At 40.1% G+C, this 16,994-nt stretch overlaps 1 protein-coding gene and 1 non-coding gene across 2 annotated transcripts; both read right to left on the bottom strand.

Annotated features, from left to right (window-relative positions):
- Nucleotides 1-8,485: 8,485 nt before the first annotated feature.
- Nucleotides 8,486-16,994, bottom strand: TOMM20 (translocase of outer mitochondrial membrane 20). The gene is made up of 5 exons (XM_066315708.1): nucleotides 16,778-16,994; nucleotides 11,362-11,408; nucleotides 10,565-10,646; nucleotides 10,134-10,276; nucleotides 8,486-8,992 (listed from the first exon to the last, which is right to left on the bottom strand). The coding sequence occupies exons 1-5, from the start codon at nucleotides 16,899-16,901 to the stop codon at nucleotides 8,948-8,950; spliced, it is 441 nt and encodes a 146-aa protein (XP_066171805.1). The 5' UTR covers nucleotides 16,902-16,994; the 3' UTR covers nucleotides 8,486-8,947.
- On the bottom strand, nucleotides 15,773-15,907 carry LOC136359840 (small nucleolar RNA SNORA14). The gene has a single exon (XR_010743349.1). It is a non-coding gene; the product is annotated as a small nucleolar RNA SNORA14 (small nucleolar RNA).

The following is a 16,994-nucleotide window of genomic DNA, read 5'->3' as shown; positions in this document are numbered from 1 at the left end:
AAAAGGGAAAAATTCCACCATAATGAAGTTTAGGACGAACCTGGCTCTGCTAGGAAAAGCTGGTTTTTACACTGAGGTGCAGAGATTCTCATCTTCCATTGCTGCTGCTACTGCTGCTGCACACAAAGCTACCACACCTTCATCAACTTCTGTGGCAAAATGATGGGCTAGCAGGAACAGTGAGCACTACCTTGTCCCATGGAGACAGGCCTCAATCTAGATCTGATGCCCTGTTCCAGTCATGTTAGACCAAATACCTGTGTACCCTGATGCTATCTGCAATGCCGGCCCTGAAAATCTGACTCCACTATGTGCATCTGCAATGTACCTCTGCATTTGTATTCTGAAAAGAATACAAATATTAACCTTTCAACACTTCAAAAAAGAAAAGCCGAAGTGCTAAGCCCCTTAGATAGCAAAAGACAGGTCTTCAGAAGACACCCAGCAAAGGGCAGTGTACAAATTCTTTTGTATGATCTTCACACAGCAAGTTAAAAAGAAGAAACAGCTTTGGTGCTGAGAATTCTGACATTCACTGAAAGCTGATAAATTGAGAGATCCTGGCTACAGCAGACTTGCATTTATCCAGGAAACAAAAATACTCCCAGTGCCTAAACTCTGCCACAAGACACCATCATTTTGGGAAGCAATGGAAGAAGCCTTCCATCAGGCATCCAAGACTGCCCACAAAAGCTCTGCTTCATGGCACATGCCCTTCCCACTGAAAAAAAGGAGACCAGTCTCCCACCTTATAGGCATTGAAAGGTGATTAGCAGCAGACTGTACTGGCTCTGGGGCAAAGGATGGTGTGTATAGCTAATCATTAAATCTGTGTCTTTGGTCCCTGGTTCCTGTGAAGCTTCACAAGAGCACAGCTGTACTGCGGGCATGCCAAAAAGGGTGATATTCTTTGATATTAGCAAAAAATAATGTGGTCTTCCAAGAAAAAAGGAAAATGCAGTTAAGTTCCCCCAAATGAAGATAATCAATGCTGCTCCAGTGAACTACTTTCAGCAGCATGTCTTCAAAAACCAGTGATAGTCCCCACAAATTCTTTGGTGACTTCATATACGGTGAGGACCTACAAATACTTTGACTTTACAAAACCACTCCTGCATCAATTAATAACAAAGTTTGTGGTGTCTCTCCCTGAGACCCACATCACCTGCAACACTACCAGAAGTTGGGCAGGCAGAATTTGAACACTCAGATTTTAAAAAAAGTAAAGGCAATGAAGACTCCTGAGTCTGACCCATTGCTGGTTCTGTCAGACTGCACTCTGTTTCTTTTTTTCTTTAAAATCAGGGTGAGATCACTTGTTTTTTTTTTTTTTAATGTGCTGCCCAAGGTAAGGGATATTCATCTGCAAAAAGACCCGAAGTCTAATGACAAATATTGTCAGGCCTGCTGAAGATCATCAAGGGCAATGCAGCAGTGAAAACACTGCTCCCGACTGACAAGGTCCTAACACCTTTCTAGAAACAACCAAAATAAAGAGAGGGATTCTACCCAGGAGTCAGTTTTTTCCCCTACTTCACATTTTATGACCAAAGGCATGGGGAAAGCACTGCCTCAGTATCAATACAGTCCATCCCAGGGGCTGTGTTCCCTTTAGAAAATCAACATAACTGATGAGCAGTTACTTTCATAGTTGCCCAGAGAAGCCTGGAGGGTGGCAGGACACCCCAGTCTCATCATCTGACTTCCTGAACATATGGTTACCACGTAACTAGCTCCTGCCAGGCATGTCCTCCTCTGCTTTCTGGAAATAAGCTCCAAATTAGAAAAAGGAGGATACAGCCAACAGATCTGCTCTAACCACCAAGAGTTGGAGGGTCAAAAGCATGCTTTAGAAGGCTGCATTGTTTTTAAGGGTTAGGCAGCTGTCCACAACAGGGCTACAACTTCCTCTGTAAGGTTCCTCTCCAATCTGCAACTGTTTTATCAGGTTATCAAGCATTCACAGTTTGCAATCCAACATCTAGGATGGACACTGACTCACTGCATTGCATTCTAGGCTGTTTCCCTTATTTATGCCTGCCTTAATACCTTTGACCCAGCTTTCCTATTTGCATGATAACATCACTGAATTTCAGGCACTACAATTTGGGCTGGTTACAAAGTTTTGACAGAACAGAGCTCCTTTTTAAAGTTGCTATCCAACAGCAAGCTAGTTTTTTGAAAGATTGCTTCTTGCATTTTCAATGCAGAAGGTATTTACAAACTGCAGGACTGCCAGCAGAACAATTAACCCAGTGCTTGAGAGCTCATGTTATTGCTTTCAGTTGGGGGGGGAGGTTGTGCTTCAAATCTATTCAGTTATAGAAAGTGCCTTTAATACTTCTTTCTCTTGGTAGGTTTAATGATTTATAAGCAAATCTACAGTTTGTTGAAGTCTGATTTTTCCTGATTACACTAGTAACTAGCACTGATTAGCCAACTGGTCTAAAATTAATGTGACGTAGAAAAGAAGCAAGCTTCAGAGCTTCAAACAAAATTCAGATAAAACACCCACCCAATTACTACCAAAACAATCACACTATCCTAAACCTTACCTTCTCCCTTCCTTTGGCACTGTCCCAATCTCTTGCTCTTGACTGCTTAGGTTTCCATGAGAAAAGGACCATGCAGGGTAAATTACGGGATCAGGACTGCAGGCTGAGTTTGCAGAGGCAGAGGCTTCATCTTGACAGATTCTTCAGAGTGCCCCACACATCTCTGCTGATACAGAAGTAATAATAATAATAATAATAGTAATAATAATAATAATAATGTCATGCTAAGAATTCTGCCAGTGCCAATGGCCAGTAAACAACATCCCTAGAAAGAACTAAAAAAGGGCCCTTAGTTGTGTCAGACAACTTCTAATGTAAGCCAAGGAACCTGATGTTAAAGCTTAAACCTTTAGATGGAGAGATAAAAACAAATGAAACACAAACCAAATAGCAACCCCTCATGGTTATGCAAATTGAGGTGTCATTATACCAAACACTCCAACTAGAACTCAATAAATGTGGAAGCAGTAACCTGGGGTCAGATGGGACTTCCCTTCTTTATATAGGCAGAAACTTCCACCTCCTCAGTGCTAAGAGCTGGCAGTCTTCCTCAGTGTAACTTACAGGACCAGGCTGTATTATACCGGGCCAATATGTCATGAAAGTAGATCTTCATCAAAACCAGACTGTTCCCACCAGTAATGAAACACTGCTGTGAATTGATTAGGTGTGTACTATCAATGAAAAACAACAAGGAAGCGTTTCTCAAAGAACATGCTTGCTCAAGAATCCCTTTTCTTCATTTCTCCATTTAATTAGTCATTGCATTATAATTCACAAATTCATGCAATAATCATTGTCATTTTAATCATCAAATCCGAATGTACATTCTTTCTCATTAAGTAATATTAAGTACAACAAGAGATGCTAATCAGGTTGTTTCAGAGCTCCAGGGAAATGCTCTTTTACATACCTACCAAAACAGGCAAATATTGGTTTTTCACAGCAAATTTCTGTATCTTCCAGGCTATGTTACAGGGTGTAACATGGCCAGAGTGACCTAAGAAAGGAGAAGCAGCATGGTTTTCATACAGTATCTTTTATTAAACAGCTTTCTCTAAATGTTATGTATTGAAAAATTTCTTACTAACTAGATGAATGTTTGGAAAAATGCTGATTGATGGCTACAAGGGTGCAAAATTTCCATTTACTTGTATAGCACACATACACTTTACCTCCCCAACAAACATAGATCAGAAAGCAGAGAAAAAACACTTTTGAGATGTAGGAGTAGTTAAGATTCAGTTTCGAATCAGGGTGCCACTACAACCCAAACAGCTGCCTCCAAGGCATGAGAGAGACAAAGTATAAGATCAGCTCACTTCGTGTCAGCTGCAGGATCACAACGAGGTGAGAGTAGATTTTGTCAACTTCAGCTGAAATTCAACCAGCATTGAAATTGCATCGTGCCACCAACCTATATCTCACCTCTTTATTTTTTTGGTTGGCTCTCCTCACATGACCCATTACAGGCAGAGTCCAACTCCAGGCAAAATCTCAAGATGCAGATTGCACTTCCACTCTCCTGCAGTTAACTAGTGCATTCCTTTCACTCCAGCTAGCAATGCTCACCCAGAATAATCACATCTGGGTAGGGGAAAACTTCTTTTGCATGCCTGGGAATCAGATGTGGTTGCATTTTGTTGCACAGTTTAAGTTGTAAAATGCAGCTTGCATATCTATATGCCTAGTTTGTGTTGAGGGATGGAGAGAAAGAGGGAAATACTCCTAATCACATAATCACAATTTAAACACACAGGATTTTAAAAAGTCAAAATTAGATATTATCAGTAGAAACACATTGCACTGCTGCTCCACTGAGCCTGTCTTATACACCATACCAAATCTGTCTGGACAAAATGCTGCATTGCATCACCTCACCAGACAGTAAGATTCTAAAAATTAGGATTTTGCAGTGTGAGCTTGCACAAAATCTCTGTGCAAAACTGCCCCCTGCTGTTTAGATTGAGACCTGCTCAACTAAATGATTGTGCGACCAAATCAGTTTTTAGCTGTAAGGGTCCAACATGCAAAGAGGCAGAACTATCTGACTTCATCTGTTTTCTGCCTCCATGCACACTAGAAATTTCATACACAAAAGCTGCTCACGACTGCCTTGCAGCATGGACCATCCCAAGAGAGCCGTAGGCTGCAGAAACACTGTGCCAGCTGCAACTCTCCCACCATCAGACACCCTCTCATCTCAAAGGTGAGTCGAGAACATCTCAGGGTGCAAGGGAAATGATGAAATTGTGAGTGAGCGCTGCAGGAACTATATGCCTGGAGTCAAAAGCTTATAGCTCAGAGGCCTTTAAGAGTTAAGGACTGTTAAGTTACAGGAATGACTGGAAAACAGTAGTGAGCTCATCAAAAGATGTCTAGTAAACATTCTTTAAAACTAACCCCTACTGCAGGGAAAGAAGGGAGAATCTGGATTCACATGGAAACCACTTTACTCTGAAAAAGCTGTCCATCATCTAGTGCCAGCAAGTTGGACAGTTTGGTACAAAAAATAACACAGAAGGGCCAGCTGTTTTCCCCAGCTTCACTCACACATTCATTCATACACTGGATGTGGCAGACTCTGCCCTGTAAGAACAGCATTAGACATGCACATTTTCTTTGGGAAGTTCGAGATTGGTACAAATGCAGAAAACAAGCACTGTTAGCCAGACTAGTTCAGTTTCCAGAGCACCTCTGATGAAAGCTAGCCCAGTCTTCATGAATTAAGTGCAAATTTGAGCTCTTTACAACAGGCTTTTGGTCAGTGCACAGAGAATATTGTAAGCTATGCTGGTCAGTGTAAACACAGTAACTAAAAATCAACCCAAAACTTTGGTACAACAGAAGCCTTGAAGAATTTTTTCTTCTTACATCAGCCCTTTTAATGTCTGTACGTTTAAAAACACAGAAGCATGGGTGTGCAGCACAACATGCCTTTGAAAGAATCCCTAAAAGCACTTAGTGACCACTTCAAAGATTCCCTTGATGTTTAACTCATGTTAACTGTAACACAACAGTCATGTAGGGCCACTGTTCAGCCTAAGGGACTTTAACACACCATCAACAGATGTACAAATGAAACTTTAGAAAGATTCTTCTGAGTGCATAAGTAGCTGGAACTTTACTTTGATGATGGCTGGCTGGCCTCCTACACAGCAGGGCTGGGACTTCTCCATTTTTCATGTTAAGGGCAACAATAATATTGTGTCAGCCCCCAGGGAAAGGAAATTAGTACCAGATGATTCAGTGTGTGCCTGACCACTCTGGTTTTGGATTTGATTCCATTATCTAGAAAACTTAAATGTGAGACATCAAAGGTAGTCCTGCATGATAATGAAACCAGCTGGGTGGGTTTTTTTCTCTAAAAGCTGCCTGAGAAGCTCATAACCAATGACAGAAGACTACCCAACACAAAACTAACAGACCTCTCAGCTTCTTTATAAAAAATCCTTTTAGTGCTGAAAACAAGTGCCTTGTTCTTGGAGAAGCATAGAAGGGAAGATGGTTCTTTCTGGGAGATGAACTAGTAGTTTAACCTGCAATAAAGAAAGATTACCCATCTTAATCTCCAGCAGCTGTGAGCTCCATAGCAGCAAATCCAGAACTGGAGTTGTGGAACACTTCCACACTTTTTTTCATTTGCACACATGAAAAGAAATGTACAGCACTATGCACAGCTAATGGCATTACTACTGCTGATGCAGGAACATCCATCATTACCACCACGTTTCTGATCACCTGCACTTTGCTGGTGTCTGAAAAAAGAGTCCTTGTTTGAGTCTGAAACATCTGTGGACTGTGCATGGTTAGCTATACCTCTGTCAGCCTGCCCCTCTTGGAGCAACAGCAAATTTGCATTCTAGACAATATCTTCCAAGTCTTCACAATTGTACAGTATTAGCTTCACTGGGACATTTGGGAAGAAGAAAAAAAATTCGAGTTTTGTTAAAAGGATTCAGCGTTCCACTCTATTAGTCCAAGGCACTCAAAACAGGTATCAGAGCTTACTCTACCATACTAACCAGGTACCTCTGGGTTAACAGATATGAGAGTAAATTTGCATTTAAGGCTACATTTAGACCTATGCTATCTTAAATTTTGTTTGCATCTAACTTTTCAGGGTCAAGAAAATGGAAAATGTTAGAGCAATATGTGTGTCGATGATGCTTATTATAGCAAATACCATTTACAGACATAATCAGATTGTCACCAAGCCTTCCATCAAAATCGGAACTGACACTCAGGTTTGCTGACACCCAGTTCAGGAGAACTTTTGTTGTAAGCTAAAACGTGAATTCAAATTGGCATCATTATACCAAAGAGTGTAGAGAAACACTCAGCTTTGACAGAAGGGTGCTACTTTTGTCTTGTGCTATTTAGGTTTGTTTTTCAAGGCAGAATGGAAGTTCTATTCACCTTAAAACAATGTTAGAAACTGAACTAAAAAGATATGCTGAAGTGACCAGCAAAACAGAAGGTAAATATGCTAACAGTTCTGTCAACATAACCTAAGAATTCCTACTTTTTACTCATAAGGGTTAGAAGGGAAAAGAAAAACTCCTTAAAAAAAGCCTCATTAAAATCAGAACCTTCTGTAATTTCACAGTATTTTTATTAAGTGCAAAACAACTTTGTCCCTGTAAAATAAATTCGAAGGAAAAGAGCATGCTGGCCATTGCCCCCTGAAGAATATGGCTACTACATTTTACTTCTACCTTATGCTACCTAAACAATTCAAGCACAAAGACTGAACTACATCCAGTTGTTTAAGACATGTTTGTTGATATCAGCCACTAACTTCAATATTTATCACATTACAGAAAATTTCAACAGCACCTCAAATCTTTGGAAATAATGTTTTTAAGGGCTTAAGGGGAAAATACCTATTCCACAGGTAAAGTATCTCAGCAGAATGACTAAGAGCCATTTCTACTCCCAAACTCAGGTATTGACTGCTAGGTCACCATCAATATCCCCTTAACCTCTCAAAAATCCTGTGTGATGCAATTCCTGAACCACTGAGGAGAATCTGCCTTTGAAGAAACTTGCACAAGGCTGAAATGAGACAGAGTTGGCCAGAGTGCTCTCAAAGTACCTCACTTCTAACTAGACTATGCCACCTTGTAGATTACTATTAATCTAGCATCATTAATACAAACTGTTAGCTGGTGTGAAAGACACCTCAAAGCATTCTCAAGTCAAAAATCTGTCACTGTGCCAAAAAGATAAAGCTACATTTTAAATTGTTTCTTCTACTACCCCAGTGCTGATAGCACAAACCCAGAGAACAACAGAAGGCAGTCTGTTTTGACATTTAGATCCTACTCATGAAAAACTTGCTTTCTTGAGTACACTTCTACTCACTTTAGCCTGCTGTGTATTATTTGTCTCCTTTCCATTGCCAAAGCAAAATTCTCCACACCATACTGAAATTGTACAACATCTAATTCCATTAGCTTTTGCTATTTATCCCAGAGATCTAATTGTCTTACCTACCTTATCAGTGCAGTTTTTTTTTTTTTTTCCTTAAGGCAAATGCCTTTAAAAGACTCTTAACCATTTGCTATGATCTTGAAGACTACAGACTGAAATGTCAACTATCTTGCAAGGTTTCAAGCATTCAAAAAAAAACCCCCAACCCTTCTGCTCTTAAAATCTGCCCAGGTTCTATTCCAAACATCTTTGTTTCAGACACCTATATTAATAGAGCTTTCAAGTTTGCCAGTAATTTTGACTTGATCACTTTACGTGTTTTTGTTCCTGACAAAAATGGATTTGTCATTCTTTCTGCAGACAGTCATCTATTACCATTGTGATTTGCATCTCTTTCTAAGGTCAACGGTTACTGTTCGAATGATCATATATTTATTTTCTCAGGAAATTACACAAGGTTTTAAACTTAATTAAAAGCATTGGAAGACCAGCCATAACATTAAAAATAAATTTTAATGTTGTCGTTTTTAGATCATTTGTTTTGACACCCAAATATTCTGGATTTTAAAGTAGTACTATAGGGACACACAAGTGCAGATAAATCTTTATTGCCATAACTTTGTTTTTTCAAAAATGAGCATTGGGTTTTTAATAGGTCGTAGTTTTATGTCTGTATATGTACAACATTACAACTGCGAATTTTAATAATAATGAAGTTAGTGATACTTTGATAACTCAACACAGTGTATTTATAAAATGAATTCTTATCAAAATACACTTTTCACTGGGATAATAAATAAAATCCTGTGAAACCCACCTACACAAAGTTAATTTTAACTCTGGTAGAACCCGAAGTGGTACACAGTCCATTAACTACTATGTTTGCCCCTTTATCCCCCTACTGATGCTCATCTTCTGGGGTAAGAAATTTTTTTTCCCCCCGTTGTGGTGTGACCTCATTCAACATCATCTTCAGCCAAGCACTGTGCATTTACAATTCTCTGTAAGAAGGAGAAAAACTTATTCACAATTACATAAAATTGACAGTAGGCAAATGATTATCAAGCAGTGTCATTTTACACTGAACATTAAGCAGTGTAATTACTGAACAAACTGTTTAAAGTTAAAAATAGCAATCTATTTGACTAAGTTTTTGAAGTCAGTTCCACAGAAATTACATACAGTGCAATACCTAACAAAGCCAAAGTCAGATAAAAAATATTCTATCAACCTCAAGTGATGATCTCTGTGTGATTTCTGGCACCATTCTCTTAGGAAACATTTTTGTTCAATCATTTCTCCAACTCTTTTATCTTGTGTACCTGACACTTTCCAGTGTTACCACTGAGTATATATGGACCTTAACCTGAAACGTAACCAGACCTGCGCTGTAAGAAGAGCCAACTGATATCTATCACTGAATCTCTGCTTTATGTCAGGTAACACTCTTAGGGAGTCCCCTTGTAGTTCTAAGAACATAAAACATATAATTTATTTTATAACAGACTCACCTGTCAGTGTATTAACAACATTACCCACTCAGTACTCAGACTAAAACGGGAGGGCATTTTATACATGGGGCTACTAACACTTTTATCATCAGGGAAGCTCCCAATCTTCCAAAATTGTCACAGGTTCTGGTGCTAGTTAACATCTTATCTATAGTCTATAGCTGTCCCCAGAAGCAACAGGGTAGCAAAAGCAACAGATTCATTTTGATGAACTTTCACAGCACTTACACACACTTGTAGGTAAGTAAATTAAAAAAAAAAAAACAAAACTCAAAAACTCAAGACCAGTGCAATAAAGTTACTGTTTTTCCAATCCTCCCACTTGTATTTGGGAAACACTGGATTGCTTATAGTATCAGAGCTGTGGTCAGATGCCTTTATTTCAAAAGCTTAGCATATCCTACACACAAGAGAAATTCTGTATTTCCATTTTATCCTGATGCTTATTAATGCTACATTATGATTTTCATATCCACTTTTTAACATCTCAGGTGGAAAAAAAATCTTCTTTTGATCTAACTGAACATATTAAAAAGCCAACAGATTACAGAACTCGATACTCAAGACTGGTGTAGTGGATAAAGAGTTTCAGTTATTTCCATACCAAACCAACAGGGAATGTTTCACATACCTGGCTTATTGTAGGGAGCTTAGTTAGAAGCATTTGAAACACTGGTGGTGGAAGAGTCTGCTGTAGAACTTGTAGTAGCTGCTGTGGCTGCCCACACACAGCAATGGCATTGGTCAAGTGATCAACGCCTTTTTCATATTCACCTGTGTGACAGATCATACAATGCTTTGAAATCAACCATCTTCCACACTGTAGCACATTTTACATAAAATGTCCCCCAAGAGTGGATTAAATTATGGTGAATCAATCCACACTAAGCTTGTCTCCTGGCTTGATGGACTTTCTGAACACACAAAGATAGAAACAAATAAGCAGATTTTCCTAGATTAATTTGACTCCCCGGGATTTCTTCATGTACAAAAATCATCTTCTAGCAAAGGCAGAGAGAAATTATTTTACAACTTACCCTTTTGAAAAAAATATATTATTACCTTGAGCTAGTAATTCCTCTCCAAGCTGAATCTCCTCAAGGAAAAACTTCTGAACCGCTTCGGCATCTTTCAGATCAGGCAACTATAACACACAGAGTAAAAGTTAAATCACCTCTTAACACCAGCTAATAAAAAGTTAGCAGAAAATATTCCAAACTGAAATAAAACATGCACACAAGCCTATTGTTACACTGACACCGGCAAAACCCCCAAGGGTTACCACTAAGTTAAATGTACACAGAATGTTTTTGAAAATCAAACTCAGGTCTCATAACACTGCATTACAAATCTGTAGAGAGACAGAGCCTGAAATGCCTCTAGTTTATTAAGTACATCATTTAAGAGCAAATATAAATTCTAAGGCACATTGTGTTTATAATAACTGTGTTTCTTGCAATTGTTTAAGAGAAATCTTATATTTTCTTTTGGATCCATTAGTAATAATGAAAAGGAAACCAAACACTTATTGCAAAACAACCTATCAAGTTCAGTTGTAAGTGTATCCCATCAATAATTTTAAGTCTGAAAAGTCCTTGTTCATATTACAAAGGGGAAAACACCATCAAATCATGCAGTGAATGTTGCACTTTCTAATATAACTCCTCTATCTGACACAAAAAAGGAAACAATAATAGAATTATTTCTGAGCATTAAAAAACCCTAAAGACTGCATATTTGCAGGAGTGTTTGTAATCCTGGAATCAAAACAAATCCTTAAGTCAATCTTACAAATAATACAAGTGAAACATCTTTCAAAATACCTGAAACATCTTTCAAAATACTGAACACAGTATTACCTTGGAAAGTCCTGCTCTCTCTTTGGCAAGCTTCTGTTTCTTCCTTCCTGTAAGAATAAAAACATCTTTTATTTTCAATTTGCAACTAAAAAGCCCTTCAGACTATTGTCTGAAACCCTGAACAAATCAAAGTCCCTTTCAAAAAAAGAAACTAGCAATGTATTCCAAATACTGAAGATTGAGCACAAGACTGCAACCCACTCAGTGGAACAGAGCATCATTTAGAGGTCTAATGAGGGCAGGCAGTAGCACCAACCCAAAATGGCAATTCTTCTCCTGGTGGCTACAGCAAACAGCAGCTGTGCAGGGCAGCACAGCAGCAGCACTGCACACCTTGTGGCATTGCAGGCACACAGAAGCAAAGAGAATTAGAGTAATACAGGAATTATCTACATGACTTCTAACAATACGCCACAGAAGAATTCTCTGGAAGCCAAGGCTAGCTAGTTTTGAAGTGCGTGGTGCACCACCAAGGAAGGGGAACTCAGCAGGCCACAGCAGATACACACAGGGCACTTTCCCAGCTACTTTATAGCACAGACTTGGGAACTAGTTAATAAGTGGCAGCCTCTCATCATCCCCCAGGAAGAGCAATACTAAAGGATACATTTCTGAAATCTGAGGAAAGCAAACATTTACAGATGGAACAAACATTTACAGATTTAACTGCCTAACCTAAAGGCAAAAAGTTGGTCTGCTACTTGAAGTCCAGCAAAACTAGTGTAATTAAAGTTGCTTTTAATGCAGCTAGGCAGGTATAAGGATATTTTTATAGTAGCAGCTCTTCATACAATAATAATTATTATATTAACACTAGCAATTTCTTTAGCATAATCATTTTTGTAATCAGTTCATCAACTGAAAAAGTTACACCACTAAAACCTCTGAATGCAGCCCATGGTTAAACTGTCCTTTCTCTCTTTGTCCTCAGTGTCAGCTCAGAAAACCCCTATACTGACAAAGAAAAACTGTCACACAGCCCTGATTTTTCATTTGACTGACTCTCTTTTGATTTTACAAGCTGGAAATACTTCCAAATATGACTAGCAGTTTTGCACAGTAACTAAAATTTTTCAATTGTCCACATGATGAAGACAGTCAGAAATACTATTCCTCAGTATAGTGATAACCTAGCATGTGGCATTTGCTGACAAGATTGTGTTCTTTACAGAAAGGGAGTTCACAGTCTAACTAGATGGAACACTCTTTTACCTTAATACACCATCTTAGTAACACTTACCACCTAGATTTCTACAACTAACTGACCTGTGTGTGTGATTTTACACTAAAGATGGGAAAATGCATTGGATAGAACTGTAGTATACTACAGTTTTGTCATATTGGCAGGTTTCAATATTAAAGAATTTCTCTCAATTGGCGCTTCGATTAGCTCACTTCTTTTCAGAAGCATTTAGTTGCACAGAACTTTAAATTGCACTATTATGCAAACAATTTTTATAATAGATAAAAGCCTAAAGAATAAATTTAAAAAAGTTTAGTATTTGAAATGTTCTACTATCAAAACAAGCCACACCACAGCTGCAGTGCATTCAGCAGAAAAGACCAAAAAGAAATACAAAAAGTAACAGCTCAACATTTGTACATCATTCTGAAGAGAAAATTGTGTTTTCCTGGCATAACTATGATACCTTCTTAATAAAAATATAATAAAAGGTATCATTCACCAGGTTAAGCATTCTGAAATAAAGAAAAAAACAAAAGACATGCTGGTAACTGGAACTAATGAAAGCCTTTCACCACTGATCACAGATCTGAAGTCATATACTTTAATTTGAAAATAGTGAATGAATATGAAGAATCACCAAGATTTTTTAAACTGAAAAATTATCTACCAAATCTTTCAAGTTTGACTGCTAAGGAACTTTTTCTTCTTCTTCTTAATACTTTTACAGTCTCTTTAAAAGTCCACTAGCTAAAACAACTACAAAATCCAAATAACTCTAAAGTATATTTATGAATTCTTCCCATACTAGTTGGGAAGAAATACTGGGTTCAAAGTATCTTCACAATAATAACCAAAAGTTACATTTGTAATATGACAAGCAAAAAGCAATGGCTTTTAGGGGTAAAAAACCTCAAAAAAAGCCCAAAACACAAAACACACACACACCCCCAACAACAACAAACAAACAAACAAACAAACAACAACAACAAAAAACCAAAACAAAAAACCAACACAACAACGGCAACAAAAAATCCCTGAACAAAAAGCCCCACCCCACACCTAAAAAATCTTCCAAGTTTGTTTTCCCTCAAGGGCCTCCACAAAACTGCAAAAATTAAATGCTTTCCTCTATTCTTAAGAGATAATCACATTTTGAAAAGGGAAAGGCAATCCTTCATAGAATGCATCTATTACCACAGTGCATGCATCCAAAGCACAAAGCCAAAGTGCAGCTGTCACACTGCAGGTCCTCCAAGCACAGCTCTTGTACAAGGGTACAAGTTTCCAAAGAGATCCAGTGGCTGACCTGTCCTGCTGGAATGGGTTGCAAAGGCCCCTGAGTGGCCCCTGCGGCTTCCCAACCAGTCCCACAGAGGAGCAGAAAACCCAAAAAGCCATTTACATTTTCAGCTCCCACTCTCCTCTCACTCTGCTGTTCAGGCAGAAGGTGCTCTTGGGCAAAATTCAGTGTGGCCAGAAATTCTCTGAACAAAGACATCTGTGTCTATACTTTAAAGCAGAGCACTTCTATTTTACTCATTCAAGAAGGCAAACAGTAAACATACCTGAAGTATTTTATTCATAAAACACAGCCAAGGAAGCTCAGCAGCTACAGAAGTTTACAGCTTTGCTATCTTTTGGTCCCAATACTAAATATGGACACGCCCCCTAAACTAGCAACAAGAAGACCAAAAAAACCACCACAATCCAACCAAAAAACCCACCCACAAAACCTGCTAAATAAGATTAAAACAAAACTACTGGAAAATCAAAGTCTAGTAGTTCTATAAGCCTTCCAGAAACTTCCAGGATTTTTTTTTTTCCCAGAAACCTGAATCTGGTCATCTCATTTTTATGACAGGCCTTTGCAATGTAAATTTTGGCCCACACAGCACACGGAGATGTGCAGTGTAACCAAGAGGGCAAAAACCCCCATTTCTTCATTTGTCAGCACGTGCTTGACCAAATACACCAGGCAATCCACTGACATGTCAGGTCTCCTGTCCTTCCCAAATTCTGGCAACACTGCATCAGAGGCTGAAAAAGGATCTTATCCTATGAAGGTTACTGGAAAAGATGTGCTGTAAAGGTGGTTTCTCCAAGCTTTCCATCCCGTACCCCCACTATTGCACAACACTTGGACCATCTTTACATAAAGAACTGCATTTGACTCCTGCACTGAACCTTTCCTGGTCCCGAGCCTTCCTGTCTACCAACAGTAACAGTGCTGTAATGCCCAGATCCCTGGCACCACTGCTGAAGCACCCATACTAAATAATCTGTTACACTACCAAAAAAACTCCCAACCAAATTAACTCAAGCCTTACAACTAAATATAGACCAATGCATCACATGCAAGGACTGTAAGTTGTACAATGAAGTCCTTTCAAATGACAGCTGCCATCTCCCATCAAACCAAAATGTATTTGTTTTCCATTTCTAAGCTAATGGCAGTTCTTAATCGGAGCAGTTCTAAGGTTTATTCAGAACATGACTGGATGGAAACTCAGATTATGGAAACCTGGAATCCAAAAATAATTTTTGGTGTTTCTGCAAAAACCTGATGTAATTTGGTGCTTCTCCTACTGCATATTTTGCATCGTAACAAATACCCATGGCCGATTACATTGCTGAAAATCAAGTTTGCTTATGCAAAACAAGTACCAGTTAACTGCACTAAAATTTCAGTTAACACCAGTTAACTGCACTAAAATTTCCCAATTAATGACTTGCACTGCAGGGAAAAAAACCACTGGAACACATACAAGAGAGTATGTGCCCAAAATCCTACACACAGGAGCGAGGGCCTGAAGCTGAAATATCTGACAGACATAATTTGCTGTGGAGGAAATTCTGAAAACAGAATTAATGCAGTGCTAAGCGACAACACTGGCCAGGCAAATTCAATCCATCAAGGCAGAAGCAAAGCTGTTAAACTACATTTTAATGCTATCAGATAAATACTCATTTTCAAGCAGTGTAGTTATTGACTTTTCCATCCATGAAACTGCTGATCACATCACGTTTACTTGTCAGGAAAATTTATCTTAATGATAACTTCTTATCTTCAGATTAGTTACCAAAGGAATAATATATATATTACCCTGACAGAAATAACTCAGTATAAAAAGTATCACCTTACTGCTCACAATTCATTTGTGTTCCTTCAGTACTCAAGCCTACACCTGCATTTAAAACCCTCACTGATTATTAAAACGTTTAAATAAATGTTGAAGATATGAAATAACGAAGAGCTATGGGAGAAGAGCTCTACATCTTGGATTAATCAACAGTTTTCTCTGGCATTCATTCTTATCCTGGAAGCCAATGGCAGGGCAGCCAGGAGGGTTTAGAATGCAGCCGGTGAAATACCTGAGAGCTGACACAAATCTCTGCCTCACCAGAGCGACAACTTCACTGTAAGAGATCACACTGTTTTACCTGCTCATCTTCCAAACAAACAAACAGAAAAAAGAAGCGTCACCACGTAAATGTGGTGGCTACAATAGCACTGCTGAGCCTGTAGGAGAGCAAGATTGGACAATAAAAAAGGCGGGGGGGGGGGGTGAATTTGAAACAAGCATGGACAGAAACCACAGGTTACCCAACACCTACAGCAAACGCTCTCTGACGGGCTGACCCTGTCTAGAACCACCTGAAAGGAGGCTGCAGTGAGATGGGGATCAGTTTCTTCTACCATGCCTGCAGTGAGAGGACCAGAGAAAATGGCCTTAAGCTGAGACATGGGAGATTCAGATGAGGCATTGGAAACAATCTTTCCCACCATTAGGGTGGCCAGGCATTAGAATGGGTTGCCCAGGGAGGTGGTGGAATCACGATCTCTTGGGGGTGTTCAAGTGGGGCCTGTGGCTGGCAATGCTGGGCGATGCTGGTTAGCGCCGCAGTGGCCGCGCTGGGCGGATGGCTGGACGAGACTCGAAGGCACCTTCCAGTTTTGACGGTTCTGTGACTCCGTGCCCCGGCCCCTGGTTTCGGTGAAGGGACGCTGAAGGCCGCAAAGCCCCCGGGGCCGCCGGGGCCTGAGGCGGAGGGGGCGGGGGTCCCGGCCGGGCCCGGGGACGGCGCTGCGGCCACAGCACGTGCTGCCTTCCCGCGCCCCGGGCGGGCGGGCGAGCGAGGGAGAGGAACGGGGGATCGCTGAGGGAAGGGCGCGACGGCGGGAAGGGACGGGACGAGAGGAAAAGGGAAGAGGCGCCCCGGGACACTCACGCTCCCGCAGCCGGTTCTTGAAATTGGGGTCGCTCCGCCTCTTGCGGTCGAAGTAGATGCAGTATCCGATGAAGAGCGCCCCGCAGAGCCCCGCGGCGATGGCGCTGGTCCTGCCTACCATCATGGCGCTGCCGCCGCCCCCGCGCCGCTCCCGCCGCGCGGCCCGCGCCGAGCTCCGCAGGCACCTTGGGGCGAGCGGGCACAGGGAAAGGACCCC

Source organism: Sylvia atricapilla, chromosome 3 (assembly GCF_009819655.1).
Source record: "Sylvia atricapilla isolate bSylAtr1 chromosome 3, bSylAtr1.pri, whole genome shotgun sequence".
NCBI classification, from domain to species: domain Eukaryota; kingdom Metazoa; phylum Chordata; class Aves; order Passeriformes; family Sylviidae; genus Sylvia; species Sylvia atricapilla.
The sequence above is the reverse complement of the archived record's forward strand: the minus strand, read 5'-3'. Positions and strand labels throughout refer to the sequence as shown.